This window comes from Chaetodon trifascialis, chromosome 5, assembly GCF_039877785.1.
Source record: "Chaetodon trifascialis isolate fChaTrf1 chromosome 5, fChaTrf1.hap1, whole genome shotgun sequence".
NCBI lineage: Eukaryota > Metazoa > Chordata > Actinopteri > Chaetodontiformes > Chaetodontidae > Chaetodon > Chaetodon trifascialis.
Genome location: NC_092060.1, coordinates 13,010,882 through 13,024,696, shown reverse-complemented (window position 1 = coordinate 13,024,696; position 13,815 = coordinate 13,010,882). Strand labels below are relative to the sequence as shown.

General features: G+C 44.4%; 2 protein-coding genes across 3 annotated transcripts; one reads left to right on the top strand and one right to left on the bottom strand.

The window, feature by feature from the left end:
• Positions 1-684: 684 nt before the first annotated feature.
• hnrnph1 (heterogeneous nuclear ribonucleoprotein H1) lies at positions 685-6,414 on the top strand. Of its 2 annotated transcripts, none has more exons than XM_070962010.1 (11): positions 685-807; positions 1,839-1,935; positions 2,079-2,234; positions 2,324-2,467; positions 3,407-3,545; positions 4,291-4,469; positions 4,608-4,720; positions 4,842-4,977; positions 5,067-5,150; positions 5,335-5,427; positions 5,612-6,414. In XM_070962010.1, the coding sequence occupies exons 2-11, from the start codon at positions 1,854-1,856 to the stop codon at positions 5,707-5,709; spliced, it is 1,224 nt and encodes a 407-aa protein (XP_070818111.1). In that variant the 5' UTR covers positions 685-807; positions 1,839-1,853; the 3' UTR covers positions 5,710-6,414. The 2 variants fall into 2 exon arrangements, with proteins under 2 accessions (XP_070818111.1, XP_070818112.1); XM_070962011.1 differs by having other exon boundaries at positions 5,335-5,431.
• rufy1 (RUN and FYVE domain containing 1) lies at positions 6,395-11,722 on the bottom strand. The gene is made up of 17 exons (XM_070962009.1): positions 11,363-11,722; positions 10,874-11,053; positions 10,673-10,790; positions 10,474-10,575; positions 10,218-10,341; positions 10,055-10,116; positions 9,809-9,944; positions 9,526-9,627; positions 9,312-9,428; positions 8,917-9,084; positions 8,742-8,839; positions 8,539-8,658; positions 8,137-8,266; positions 7,647-7,741; positions 7,509-7,557; positions 7,323-7,400; positions 6,395-7,236 (listed from the first exon to the last, which is right to left on the bottom strand). Exons 1-17 carry the CDS (start codon positions 11,691-11,693, stop codon positions 7,093-7,095), a joined length of 2,154 nt encoding a protein of 717 aa, XP_070818110.1. The 5' UTR covers positions 11,694-11,722; the 3' UTR covers positions 6,395-7,092.
• Positions 11,723-13,815: the final 2,093 nt, after the last annotated feature.

Here is a 13,815-nt window from a genome sequence, read left to right as displayed (position 1 = left end):
TACCACCACACTAACATCTAGCTTTAGCTGGTTGTTCAGTGTGTGTGTGTGTGTGTGTGTGTGTGTGTGTGTGTGTGTGTGTGTGTGTGTGTGTGTGTGTGTGTGTGTGTGTCATTGTGTCAATGACATCATCATTATCTCAAAAACTCAAAAATCTATTGTGGTTTGCAGTTGGTTGACATGTCTTATTAAATGGGCTTTAGTGTCAAATAGTGTCATAATTGTCACGATGTCTTGAGTTGGTTTTGGAAAGCATGAACTCCGTTTGGCCGAAATGTGAAACGTGACCTTTGAGGTACATATATTCTGTCCACCTATAGTAATTTCTACCTTGATTCTCGAAGCTGAAAAGCATTGACCGTAGTAAACAGGGTGACTTGGATTTATAGGCCGGGAGATACCGCCTGGACAGCGAGGACTTAGGGCGGTAACGTCATCATATTTGGGCGTGGACGCAGGCCAGTCAGAGGCGATTGGTTATTCCGCCGGGATTGCCAGGTGTGTACAAAATCCCTTTCCGTCAAATTTAACTCGTCACATGAGATTTAGTAAACAAGAGATTGTTGGATTTCGATAAAATTCAGAACACACAAAGATACAGATATTTCTTACAAATGTGTTTTAAATGTTTGGTAGTGTGGAATAACCTAATTGTGTTTCAGTTTGGAACAGAGACTAAGGCGGTGTTTTTAAGTTCCTGAAAGGGGGATGGTGTGCGGGGCTCTGGCAACCCAGTGCAAGGTTTTAGCTGCATTACGCAGGTCTGGTCATACATACTCCGGCGTGTTCAGTCTAGACTTGAATCAGGTAAATTGATAAATGCAGCCATCGGTCATTTGCCTTACCAAGACATGTGGTCAGGTTTGCATACTTTAACAGCATAATACAGCCAACGGTTTGTTTATCAGATTCTGTTAAAATATCGTTAGTGAGCGAGTGATAGCGCGAGAGCTAGCTAACTGTTAACGCTAATAACATGGCGCCGGTAGAAAGGGCCGCTTTTGTTCTTGTGTTTGGGTGCGGTACTAAGCGGTCTAATTGCCTCGCACCCTGCTGAAGATAAAATAGGTCCATAATTACTAATTCATAACTTGACTTCTGTGAACTCTTAAACATTTACCGAAGCGTTTCAGCATCAGAAATATTGTCTATTCGAAGTCAGTGCAATGCTGCACATTGTTGTATTGCTATCGTTAGCTAGCTGGCAACAACTCGGGGTTCGCGCTTTTTATGAAGAAGTCGCCTTGGACTTTTCGTCGGCAGGAGTTGGGAGTTAGCTAAGTGTGAAATTTGCTTATGATTGAATATTCCAGACAACATTATTCGTAGCAGGGAAAAGCCACGGCATGCGAGATTTTATATTTGGTGTGTTACCGGTTAGCACTATCAGACGGCCTCAAGATGGCGCTTCCCACTAATTCACGTTTAGCTAAGTCCATGCATCTGACTCTAAAAACGACTGGGATCATCCAGAACCTTGGGAAATATTAAAGTAGATAACGATTAAAACGATGTATGGGAGATCTTTATGTTTAGCATAAGTGATGTGTAGGAAACAACTTAATTGTCAGCAAATTCCACAAATCTAGATTCATACTTTCCCTTTGGGATGAGAAGGTTTACCGGCACATGGACGCAGTGAAATAGATGGACTGAAATTCAGGATATGAACATTTTAATTTAACTCGGTGCAGAAACTAGCGTTTGATCTAGATAAAAATACTATGACACAAGATTGTGTCCATACCACTCATCCCCATTGCCATTGGTTTGAATGCATTATCTATGTAGTTTTATGTGCTAATCTCTCATACAAGATTTTCGTTCTTTCTTTCCAGGGATCTTGACCAGTCATGGCTGATGAGGGATATGTAGTACGCATCCGGGGTCTCCCGTGGTCCTGCTCAGTGGACGAAGTACAGAGGTTTTTCTCAGGTGAACATTTACACATTCAAACAATTCCCCCCTAGGGGTCAATAAAGGAATTCTGATTCTGTTTCTGATTCTGATCATAGTTTTTAGGAAAATACTTTAGCAATTCAAGCACTTATGTATTTGACAATACATTTCACATCCAGATTGCAAAATTGTCAACAATGGCGGCGGTATCCACTTCACCTACACGAGAGAAGGGCGTCCCAGCGGAGAGGCATTTGTTGAGTTGGAGACAGAGGAAGACCTGAAGATTGCAGTAAAGAAAGACAGAGAAACTATGGGTCACCGATACGTAGAAGGTGTGTACAACTGCCTGCACACAATGACTCATTTGAATTGTCTAAACTTTGAGCTGTGATAACTGAGTGTTATCTGTCCCGTCATACAGTTTTTAAATCCAACAATGTCGAGATGGACTGGGTTATGAAGCACACTGGTCCAAACTGTCCAGAAACAGCAGGAGATGGGCTCGTCCGGCTTCGAGGCCTTCCTTTTGGCTGCAGCAAGGAGGAGATAGTACAGTTTTTCTCAGGTAAGAACAACCCTTGCTTGGTGGTTACTTGTAGAACTTCAGTAATGTAATGTTGATAATAAAAGTTTTTTTTTTTTTTTGGTTCATCTTCCTTTTCTTGTTTCCTTTCTCCTATGGACACGTAACAGTTCTTGCATCTGATTTTATAAAGAAGTCAATGTGCCACTGGAAGATTATCCTTACATACTGAATATTATTACATGTTACATTACAAGATTATGTTTTTCGTCATTCAGTGAGGAAATGACGCCAGAAAAGGAAGCTAATTATATTTTTAATTTGCGCAGTTGTTTGAAGACTTTGTGTGTAGTTCGAGGGGAAGGACTCTGTTATGAAAACACCCTTTCTCATCTTTGCCCATCATATCCATCTTGAGCCCATTGTCATCACTTTTTTTTCTTTATTGGATCTGATGTTGTAAAACGGCTTGGTTACGTTTTTAAGTTGTCTGTGCCTACTCTTAATTTACTAACGATGGAATGGGTCTGACTCATCACTGATTGGACAGGTCTCTTACCCCAGTATCATTGTTTCTTTTCGCCATTTCCTCACACCCTTGTCTTTCACATACATTTTTCTTATATACACTGTATGCCAAGTGTTAGATTAGTTCTTAAATGGGCGAAAAGTAATTTAACTCATGTCACCCACCAGGATCTGGTTCTCTCTTCATCAACACACCAATACTAGCCTGATGTCCCAAACAGTGCCCTTTTCCATATTCTTCCTCTATCCTCTCATTTCTATTTTATCCCCAAAATACAGTAAATGTAAGTCGTTTAAATGGCCAGTCACTGGTTAAAAACTGACCTGGTATGTGTGATGATGTATAGAGTTTTCCATAAGTTTTCTATCTCTCTCTTTAGAGAAAGTTCTCATTGTGATTGGGCATGTGATTTAATATGTCCCCTGCTGGGGTTATCTGTCCTTGGGTTGAAGGGTTGGAAATCGTGCCAAATGGGATAACATTGCCGGTGGACATCCAGGGGAGGAGTACGGGGGAGGCCTTCGTGCAGTTTGCTTCACAGGATATAGCTGAAAAGGCTCTAAAGAAACACAAGGAAAGAATAGGGCACAGGTGGGGATGGTTGGTTGGTTGGCTGGATAAGTTGCTTTTCTTATGGTGTGCACCCTCAACATCTGATCCAAATACAGAACGGACACTTCATTAATCTTGGCTAATTTAAGCTTATTTGTAATATTTACCACAGACACATACACAAATTGTCATGTTAGATCCAAATATGCCACGCAGTCACAATGTTCACTGGGAAGATTAGTGCTTGGGCACCATTTGCAAATATGAGACGAATTCTGAATTACAGTACATGCTTGATTTTTGAGAGCAATGGTGTCTGAGCACTAAACATCAGTCCAGGTTGATAAATGGTAAGGAGTCTCCCTGGTGGTAAAATCAGAGGGCCACTGTACACACGGATCTGGAGCCCACTGTCACAGGTAATGCTTAGAGTGGGTTGCAGAAGGGCTGGAGCCCTCTCTGTCCCTCTAAAACCAGGACAATGGCTGTCATGGCAAGGACACAGGACGCTCTCTTGAATCAGATATAACTCACTTCAGGTAACCATAAGAAAAGTGTAAGCGTCAATAAGGCCCTTATCAATTTGGACAACTTAATTTTGCAACTCAGTTAAATAACTTTTATTTACTCTCTTAACAACTAGCATAAAGTACTCGAAAGATATTCCTACCTATGGACTACACCATGACAGCATCTGCATAGCCCAGTTTCTCCAGTATTGAGCAAATGCAGCTTTGCCTGACCCATTCCCCATGCCCTCACTGTGGTATCTCTATGCTCTTAGGTACATTGAGATCTTCAAGAGTAGCCGCGCTGAGGTGCGGACCCATTACGAACCCCAGCGGAAGCCCATGGGCATGCAGAGACCTGGCCCCTACGACCGGCCCTCTGGTGGTCGCGGCTACAACATGATGGGCCGAGGGGGATCCTATGACAGAATGCGTCGCGGAGGCTATGGAGGAGGTAGGTGTCAAATGGACTGAAGTTCAGCTGAAATCAGAGTCAGTGATGGCTTGCTCTATGTCCCGTCAGGCTAACACAGCACAATAGAACAAGAGTAGGATAAAAGACCTTGTGTTAATCTTGATTGTGTGTGCTCAGGCGTATCAGATGGACGGTATGGTGATGGCGGCTCCTCCTTCCAGAGCACAACAGGCCACTGTGTCCACATGAGGGGCCTGCCATACAGAGCCACAGAGACAGACATTTACAACGTAAGTCAGAGAAATGGCTGCGACAACAAGTGGACCGCTGGAGTCCTCTTTACCCTGTGCATATATGTTAAGGTTGCATCTTGCACAAATATGTGAATTTGTCCTTGTTTGTATTTCTTAGTTCTTCTCGCCATTGAATCCAGTGCGGGTCCATATTGAGATCGGTCCAGATGGCAGGGTAACGGGGGAGGCAGATGTAGAGTTCGCTACACACGAGGACGCTGTGGCAGCCATGTCTAAAGACAAAGCCAACATGCGTGAGTTTCAAATGAGTAACTTTACCACTTCCAGCCTGCATATAGATGTTCACAATGACGTTCATGCCTTCTCTGTCTCTGCCCCTCAGAGCACCGCTATGTGGAGCTGTTTTTGAACTCGACAGCAGGTGGCAGTAACGGAGCCTATGGCAGCCAGATGATGGGTGGCATGGGTGAGTGTCAGACTTTGAAAAGAAATGCTTGCATACAAGAACAAAATCCTTGTGGCGTTGTTGCCTGGCCATTTTCTCAGACAAGCAAGGCTTCACAGAACAAGCAGTACACAACGACTAACACATCTATAGTGTTTATGATGCTTTAATGTTCTGAACTTGACGTCCTCTGTCTTCTCCACAGGAAACCAGTCGTCTTACAGCGGTGGGCAGCTGAGCTCAGGGTACTCTGGAGGGTACAGCAGCCAGGGCAATATGGGCGGCTACAGTGACTATAGTGAGTGTCAGCTCTGTTACAGGTTTCTCCTACATTCATCCACCCTAAACTCCAACCTTCTCTGCTCTGAACACACAGAATTAATACACTTAAGTATTGATATGCACCACAGCAGTGTCTTTCTGTGTACCACTCCTTGATGAACTCCACGGTCCTATAGTGTGTATTCTCTCTCTCTTGTTAGGTAACCAGGGCGGAATGGGAAGCAGTTACTATGGCGGCGGTGGAGGAGGAGGAAGCAGAGGCTCTATGAATGGACTGGGTGGGGGATGGGGAATGTAGAACTTTTTCCCCCTTAATTTTTTTTTTTAATCACAGCATTTTGCTGGAAGGACTGGAAGTCTCACCGAGTCAACATAGGGTAGGGTCAGGTGAGGTTGTTATGAAAATACAGAGGGGTAGGGTTTGTATTTTTTTTTTTTTTTTAAAGTGGATGATCTTCAGAGAAAAGTGAGAACCTCTGGTGTCACAAGAGGTGTCAGAGAAGTGCCGTTTGTCTTCCCCATTCCTCACAGATTTGACACATCACAGAAACCATGCTTTAAATTTTCGTTACCAGGAAATGTGTCCTTTTTGTGTTATCATTCTCCAAGCACCTGGCTGTCCCTCAAAGTTAACTCATCCCGCGCTGGTGCTGTTAACATTGATTTTAATGTCTGGAATGCATGAACCACAGCGAAAAATCAGATCGTCTTTTTCTTCTGATGTTAAGACCTTGTTTCATCTTCTACATAGTGTTTAGCCTTTTTTATTTCCAGTTAAAATGTTAACCTGAATTTAAGAGTCCACATGGTCAGAGCATGTTTTGTTTCCTTAAGGTGTGATTGTTGATAGGGACGTTTCTCTGGACAAGCGCTGTATCAACAGCAAGTGAATTTCAAATCTACTGACATGAAGGTTTCTACTGCTTTAAACGCTGTTTGTATTCCCTGTGCACAAAGTGAATAAACAAGTCTGGAATATCTAATTGAAACAAGCATTGCAAAAGAGGAGGCTTTATTCATTTATCAAATGTCTAGATAAAAAAACTTTTGGTCACCATTCCCAAATTAAGAAAATGGCTTTGTTAGCGGTTGACACAATCCACAAAACCCTGTTGTTATTGTACATTCTAAAATAGTTTTCTGTTAACATTCTACAGTCATTTACACAAAGGGTTTGCATGTATCCAGCAGTGGGGCCATTGCTCCAAATATTGGTACGGAGTAGATGCATGACAAGTAATCTCAAAGTGAAGCGTATGTTTTCGCTATGAACCACCTGCACAAACGATCCACATCCATGGTTTGAATTAGGGAAAAAACTACTCGAAATGGTCAGTTTGTCTAGTGCTGAACTGTCAAACTGCTGCTCAAAGAAACATCATCCTCATGAAATGTCCCAAATTATTCCAGCCTCTAAGAGAAGTCTCCTCAACATACAGTCTGCATCAACTATCTCAGATTATCCCATCAGTGTTAAAAGGTGGCCCCTTGTTTAATACAGACCGACTAATGTTCCTGAATTTCAGGTAACACTGGAAATGGAACACCAAATCACATTTCCAAAAGATTCGACGACATTTTCCTTTTCACATAAGTGGTAACAGTAGTTAAAATCATGGTGGATGAGTACGCGCAGTGTTAGAAAGCTCTCGCAGAAACTCTGAAGCTTGTCAGTGTTTTGTCAGGACGCTGTGGAGGAGCTTCTCTGCAGCAGGAGGGAGTGGCACATGTCGCACACCCGCACCGGCCGAGGGTAGGAGGGCAAGGCCAGCTCGTTACTGGAACAGCTGTTGCAGTAGATGTCTCCACAGTTTCTACAGTGGTGCTGCAACACACAAGTATGGACAGCTCACTGTCAGTGCCGGGAAGATGAACGTTATACAAATGAAGAGCCATGAAAGAGGCGCCTACCTTTCTGCGTGCGATGGAGAACTCCTTCTGACACTGCTTGCATTGAGTGGCCTCATCATCTTTCAACCAGGCGTGGCCCTGACAGCATCAATGAGCATACAAGATCAGGCTGACTCAGTTTTTGTTCTATTTTTTTCCCCCACTCAAATTTTACAGTGTCGATTGTACAACATTCTTCACATTTACCTTCAGAGCTTTGTTGACCTCCTTGAAGTCCTCCATCTTAAGTTTAGACCTTTGATAAAGACGCAGGCAACACAAAAACTTTAAGACATGAAATGCAGCTCATTATTGACAAAGAAAGGTAAAATCAGCAGTACTGACTGGCTGAGATGAAGTCCCATCTCCTGCAGAGCCTGTTCCTGCTGCTCACATTTCTGCTGCAGCTGCTGCTTCTCCTGCTTCAAATCCTGCAGCTCCTGGAACCCAAATTCACAGGGAACAAGCACCATGACACCACAGCTGTGCGCAGGGTCGTTAAGCGTCCGCTACCACCACCACACCACCGCTGCGAATCGATTCAAACATTGAAGTATTCCTTATGGAAATATTCAAAGAGGAACCACTCTTACAATGCATTGGTTAATCCTGGAACAGGTTTGGGAATGAACCCCAGAATTAAAATAAAGCTGGCAGTGATCACGAGGAAGCACCTTTAAACTGCTTATTTTATGCCTGCATCTGGTAGCTACGCACAGCCACAGTACATATGAACCCCCCAGCAACTATAGTGTTTCATCAATTCAAAGAAGGATCCACTTCCAGAGTTGACTGACAGTGGCCCCTGGTGTGTGTGCGTGTGCGTGACACTGACCGTGTGCAGGCCCTCCAGCTGTTGCAGCTGTGTGCGGAGCTCGATGCTGTTGTCCTGCTCCCGCTGGAGAGACTTCTGCAGGCTTTGTCTCTGCTCCCTCTCAGTGCGCAGCTCGTTCTCCAAACCCAGCCTGAGACCAGAGAAGAGACGTGTTCATACGGTGAATGTAAGCCTGGATGATGGTTGATACTGACTAAAACAAGAACTGTGACTGACAGATGTGGGACTCAAAATGAATACACTTACACTACTGTGACAACTTGAAAAGATTTCGCACTTAATATCTGCAGAGCTGTCTTTCTATACCAGCTTGCAAGTTTCCTCATTGTATTTCTTCCACCTGTGTGTGTGTGTGTGTGTGTGTGTGTGTGTGTGTGTGTGTGTGAGTGCGTGCGTCTTAACCTGAGTGTATCCAGGTCAGTCAGCTGTTTATGTAAAGCGTCCACTTTTCCTTCCAGCTCCAGCCTCATATCTTTGTCCGACTGGTCGCTTTGTTTGCGCTCTCGCTCCGAGTTCTGCAGTCTGTGACGCACAAACGACCAAGAAGAAGCATATTAATTCAAAGGAATGCCATTTTAACACACAGAAGCACACACAGGACATACCTCTGCTCGAGCTCCTGCATGACTTTCTCCATTTGATCCATCTTCTGCTCCAGCTGCACGGCCTCCTCCTGCTTTTTCTCCGCTTCTCGTTGCGAGTCCTTGAGAGCCGCACAGACTGTGTTAATGTGCGTACTATATGAGTGGGCGACGATAAGGTGCATTCCCGTGTGCCTACCTGAGCTTTGTGGAACATCTGCAGGTTTAGAGTCTTGACTTGGTCGAGCTGAAGCCGCAGGGCTGCCAGTGTGTCCTGTTTCTCATGCGTGTCCTTCTCCAGCAGCTTCATGGCCACCTCCATCTCCTGCTTCAGGCCCACCTGGAGTTCCAACTCGCGCTCCAGCTCCTGACACCAGGCACCGCAAACGTACACAAGGCATGAGTCAAATTCAGTTCTAGAGACTGATCAGCACAAAATAAAAAACCTCACACAGAACTCACACTGCTGCCTTCTGTCTCACCATGCACTGACAATCTTCAGCCTCTACCTCATGCCACCATAAAGCAACACAGAGTCACCTTTTATTGCCACATGCATGTAGATTCTTGTGCTAGAGCCTGTTGATACCTGACCTGGCGAATGTGCTTTTCCTCTTTGTACTGCTTCCAAACCACGTTATACATCTCATCCAGGCCCTGCCGACTCCGTTTGTATGTCTCCAGCTCCACCTGACTGTCCTGAAGGGCTGCCTGGAAAAAGAAAGGCGTCATGCAGTTTGGTTTTTTTCTTCTTTTCTTTTCAGATTAGGGCAGGCTTAGTTGCAGCTACATGTAGATGCTTTCTGACCTCTTCCTTTTTCTGGCTGGACTGCAGGATGGACTCATTCTCCTGTTTTAGCTGCTCCTGTTCCTCCCGCAGAGAGTTGATTCTGTCTGTTGCTGCGGTCAGCTGAAGACAAGAGAAGCTCATCAGTCAGGTTAAACGTGGCCAATGTGCACAGATGTTGACATCACATTGACATCTTATATAAATATATATATAAAAAGTGGACTGGAGCAATCCATGAGTTTGTCACACACCCGCAAACACAAGCACAATCAAACAACAGTTCACACGCAGTGCATCTGACCTCCTCTACAAGTTTGCTGTTGGTCTTCTCCAGAGAGTCCATCTTAGCCTGAAGGTCAGTGACGGTGCCACTCAGGTGACGATTCAACTCCTCAATGTAGTGCTTCTGATCTAATATGGCCGTCATCTTGGAATCACTAGATGAGAAAGAATAAAGCAGTCAAGCTACAGTAAGAACATGGAGTGGATCCAAACGAAAAAGTTTGTGTAGGTGAAATGCTTGATCCGTCTGAAAGCGTGCACTCACTCTTTCGGAGTCTCACTGTTAGCAGGGTCTTTCAGATAAAGGGAGAAGTCAATGACTCCCACCTAAATGAGGGAGAGAAACTGATCAGTGCAGACCCTGACTGACTGTTTCTCATTAGGCAAAATGAGGGATGTGCAGACCCACAAAACCCATCAGCGCTCACCTGAGAATCAAGATCCTCCCCTTTAATACAGAGGTTGGCGTCAATTACGTTGAGGCCCACCAGCAGCCCCCCCATCACCGCGCCCTCTTCCTCCACCATCAATGCTCCAGAGTCATAAAACTCACTAAAGAGGAGACGGACAATACAAAAAAGAATAAACAGGAAGTGAGGAAGATGAATTGTTACCTGACATGTTAACACTCTGGAAGAAAATACCTGCTACACGAAGTCCACGTGGCTGATCCTGGTTACTCACCTCAGGAGATCTTTGCGGTCCAGCAAAGCTTTCATGTAGTCAGCGACTTTCTTCTGCATGAGCGCTAAATGCAGCCAAGCCCTCGCTCTCCCCAAACCAGTCCTGAAAAGAGAATAGCAGAAAAAAAAAATTAAAAACACGATAATCAAATGGACGTTAAGCATGCTTTACATTGGGACAATAAAGACTGAAAACCTACTTAATGCCCGGCAGGTCTCTGGCACTTGTGGCGATGTTAACAGACTCTGGACACAACTTCTCAACCAGTTCCAGGGGTCCCCATATGGATTTGTTCTGACCAATGAAGGATTTCTTAGCTGAAGAAAAAGAAAACGCTAAAATAATTTCTGCATGCTCTGCTGCTGACACGGGATTGGATCACTTTTGATAAAAACTTCACCTTTCAGCCCGTGTTTGAGGCAATGCTCCAGGACGACAAAGAACTGCTGCAGGGGAGGGTACTCCGAGTCGAGCGTCCTGCCCAGACTCAGCGAGGACTGAATTAACACTCTGATGCTCAGCTTCATCATGCTGAGGAGGTTGGATCTCTCTATTGACATGGGGTCTTTGGGGGGGAGAACTGGAAAGAAGGCAATGCAAGGAAAAACCACTGACATAAGATCAGTGAAATAGATGCAGGCAGGAGATGATGTGCTTAAATGCATTTTGAACACTTCGTATAAACACCCAGACAGAACAGCGTGACCTTGTGCAAAGTCATCAACCAGTAAAATCAAGGTTTTGCGCTTCCAGTCATGTGTTCTGCCAGCTGACCATTACCTCACCTCAGTCCAAGAGGAAGTAGTGTGAGGGCTGTAATATTTTATAGTTTGGACCATATAAAAATGGTTAGTTTGAGGACCAAATGTTACTAACAGTCACAGCCTACCTGGGAGCTTTTGTCCAGTGTTATTGAGATCATTTTCGGGCTCCCTGTCCGTCGGGGAACTCGCAGCGGATCCCTGGGAGGGATTTCTCTGGGCAGCAGCGTAGCTCACTCCGCTGCTAATCGTCTCCGTGGCCTTCCGAGCCAGAGACAAGAGAGGCGCCGACCAACTGTTCTCTGCCACGGCCGGAGGCGACTTCTCTGTCCGGTCCGGCCCGTCGCTGCCGGAGGTCTCGCCGTCGGTCGCGGCTTCCAAAACTTCGGGCTCGTCTGGTTGCTGTTGTGCTTTGCCATCTTCAGCAGCTGTGTTTACTTCCCCTGTCTCGTCGGCCATTTTTGTCCCCCCCCCCCGCGCGCTCCCCATGCCCCGAGTAGTCACGTGACCAGACCAGAGCAATCGCTCGCTGTGAGAACTTTATTCTTCTTCGTTGGATTTAATAGACGTTAGGAAATTGCCATTAACCTTATGTACCGGACTGGAGCGTAGGGCGCAGTAGAGAGACGCGAGCACAATATCTCTGCTAAACCTCAAATATTAATAATAAATTAGGTAAAAATCCAGCGGGCCAGGAAAATAATAAAGAAATTAGAATAATTACTATTATTATTTTCAGGGGTGCCGAGATGAAATTTAGCTTAGCTTGAGCACCCCTAAAAAGAGTGTAAAATCACCAATGGACAAAGCAGTGAGTTTATCATGATTTCATTAAGGAAACTGCATCACAACCATCTGCCAACACCTAACCCTAACACATAAAAAAGTTAACTGGCGTTCAAACTCTGAGCAGCCCTGTGTTAAAATGCTGCCGCTGCCTTGTCTTTTTCTGTCTGAGGTCAGTTTTATAACTGTTTTATCTAATCGGTGTATTAACCCTGTTTCAAGCAGAAGCTGAATAGGTTGTTTGCAGTCACGTGACATTAGATTCAGATAGCCAGAAGTGAAAACTGCAGGGCTCTCAAGTCTAAGCATTGAGCGTGACAGTCACGCTTTTCGGTCTTTTCTCATGCACTCCCGCCACATATTGTATTTCTCACGCTGAAAAAAATATATAATATCAATTTCTCTGGCGCACGTCTCCTATGCAGTTCTGAGTCAAGCCTGCCACTTACCTGTCAATCAAACAAAAAAAAAAAAGAAAGAAAGAAAAGGGGCGGGCTACACAACAGTCAATCAGAAGCACTATTGTATCTGGGTAAGATAACGCAACGGTTGCAGGGCTCTCAAGTCTCACGTATTGGGCGTGAGAGACCCACGCATTTGAACCCGTTCACACGCTCACACGCCACATCTTGTATTTCTCACACAGAGAAATTAGCAGGATAACGCCCACCAAGTTGCTTCGCTATTTTTTTTTATAACAGTGGAACAGGTAGAGGAATTAGTGATGTGTCGGTCGCGAAAGAAACGGCTCTTAGAGCCGGCTGTTTGGAGTGAACGAGCAGCTTTGGGAGGTTTCTCGACTTTTTTTCTGTTCAAGCTGCAGTTATTGGTCAATTATATGACGTATGGTGGCGTCTGTGTGTAGGTCCTGGGCAGGAGGGGGAGGGGCGGGGGTTACAGACAGCGCACGCGGGCGCAGACCCCCCTCAAAATGTCAATCTGAACTTAGTAGAAAACTTGAGAGCCCTGAAACTGCATGGATGAGATGAAGGAAAGTTCTTACTGGGCTAGTTTAGATGATATTATGAGAGAAAAGTACAAACAGAAAATCAGATCACATGTTGGATGTGACCCTTACGTTATAAAGAGGAGCGATTTTTCAAATGGACTGAAAGATTTGCTACCTGCTCATTCAGATGTTCCACTCTAGAAACAACATTCTTGTTAGCGGTTGGGTGCACAGCTTTTGGTTTTTTCACCAAGCGGCAAACTTTCAGCACCGCAGTGCTGAGTGTTGTGTTACTTGTAGCTATTACTTTCAATTTATCACCATAGATTTAAAACAATAGCTAATGTCACACCATTTCCGCGATTAGCCGACTCGCCTCCTCTCTACAGCAGACAAGACATTTTTTCCTGTGTTTTTCGCTCAATTTCTTGCATTTTCCACCCTCATGAACAACATTTGGTACTGAATATTCATTCAACCTTTATTTTTTAACTCGGAAAATACATCGAGGTAGAGACCTCATTTACAATGTAGCCGAGTAAAACAATAAAAACAAAAGCACTTAGACATGGAAAAAGCCAATGACATAAAACTTACACGAAAATGAGTAAGAGGAAAGAGCAATAAGAGCCATAGAAGAGTAAAAACAGTAAAAATGCAAACCATTAATCAAGTAAAACAGGAGCACCTAGAAGCATAGTATGAATCAATTAAGGGTTTAAATTGCCCTATGGATAAAAATGAGGAAAGCTCTAAATGGCTCTACATGTTGTTCCATGTTGCAGGTGCGCAATATGAAAAACTGGATTTTCCAAGTTCAGTAAAAACAGCTGGCACCTGCAGCAT

What these genes read in the sequence shown, in the direction of transcription:
- hnrnph1 (XM_070962010.1), top strand. Translation starts at nt 1,854, where the DNA reads ATGGCTGATGAGGGATATGTAGTACGCATCCGGGGTCTCCCGTGGTCC. An exon ending in AAGGAAAGAATAGGGCACAG is followed by an intron (nt 3,546 to 4,290) that starts GTGGGGATGGTT and finishes CTATGCTCTTAG; the next exon opens with GTACATTGAGATCTTCAAGA. An exon ending in CCAGATGATGGGTGGCATGG is followed by an intron (nt 5,151 to 5,334) that starts GTGAGTGTCAGA and finishes TCTTCTCCACAG; the next exon opens with GAAACCAGTCGTCTTACAGC.
- rufy1 (XM_070962009.1), bottom strand. Translation starts at nt 11,693, where the DNA reads ATGGCCGACGAGACAGGGGAAGTAAACACAGCTGCTGAAGATGGCAAA. An exon ending in CACTGGACAAAAGCTCCCAG is followed by an intron (nt 11,054 to 11,362) that starts GTAGGCTGTGAC and finishes CCTTCTTTCCAG; the next exon opens with TTCTCCCCCCCAAAGACCCC. An exon ending in GGGAGGATCTTGATTCTCAG is followed by an intron (nt 10,117 to 10,217) that starts GTGAGCGCTGAT and finishes TCCCTCATTTAG; the next exon opens with GTGGGAGTCATTGACTTCTC.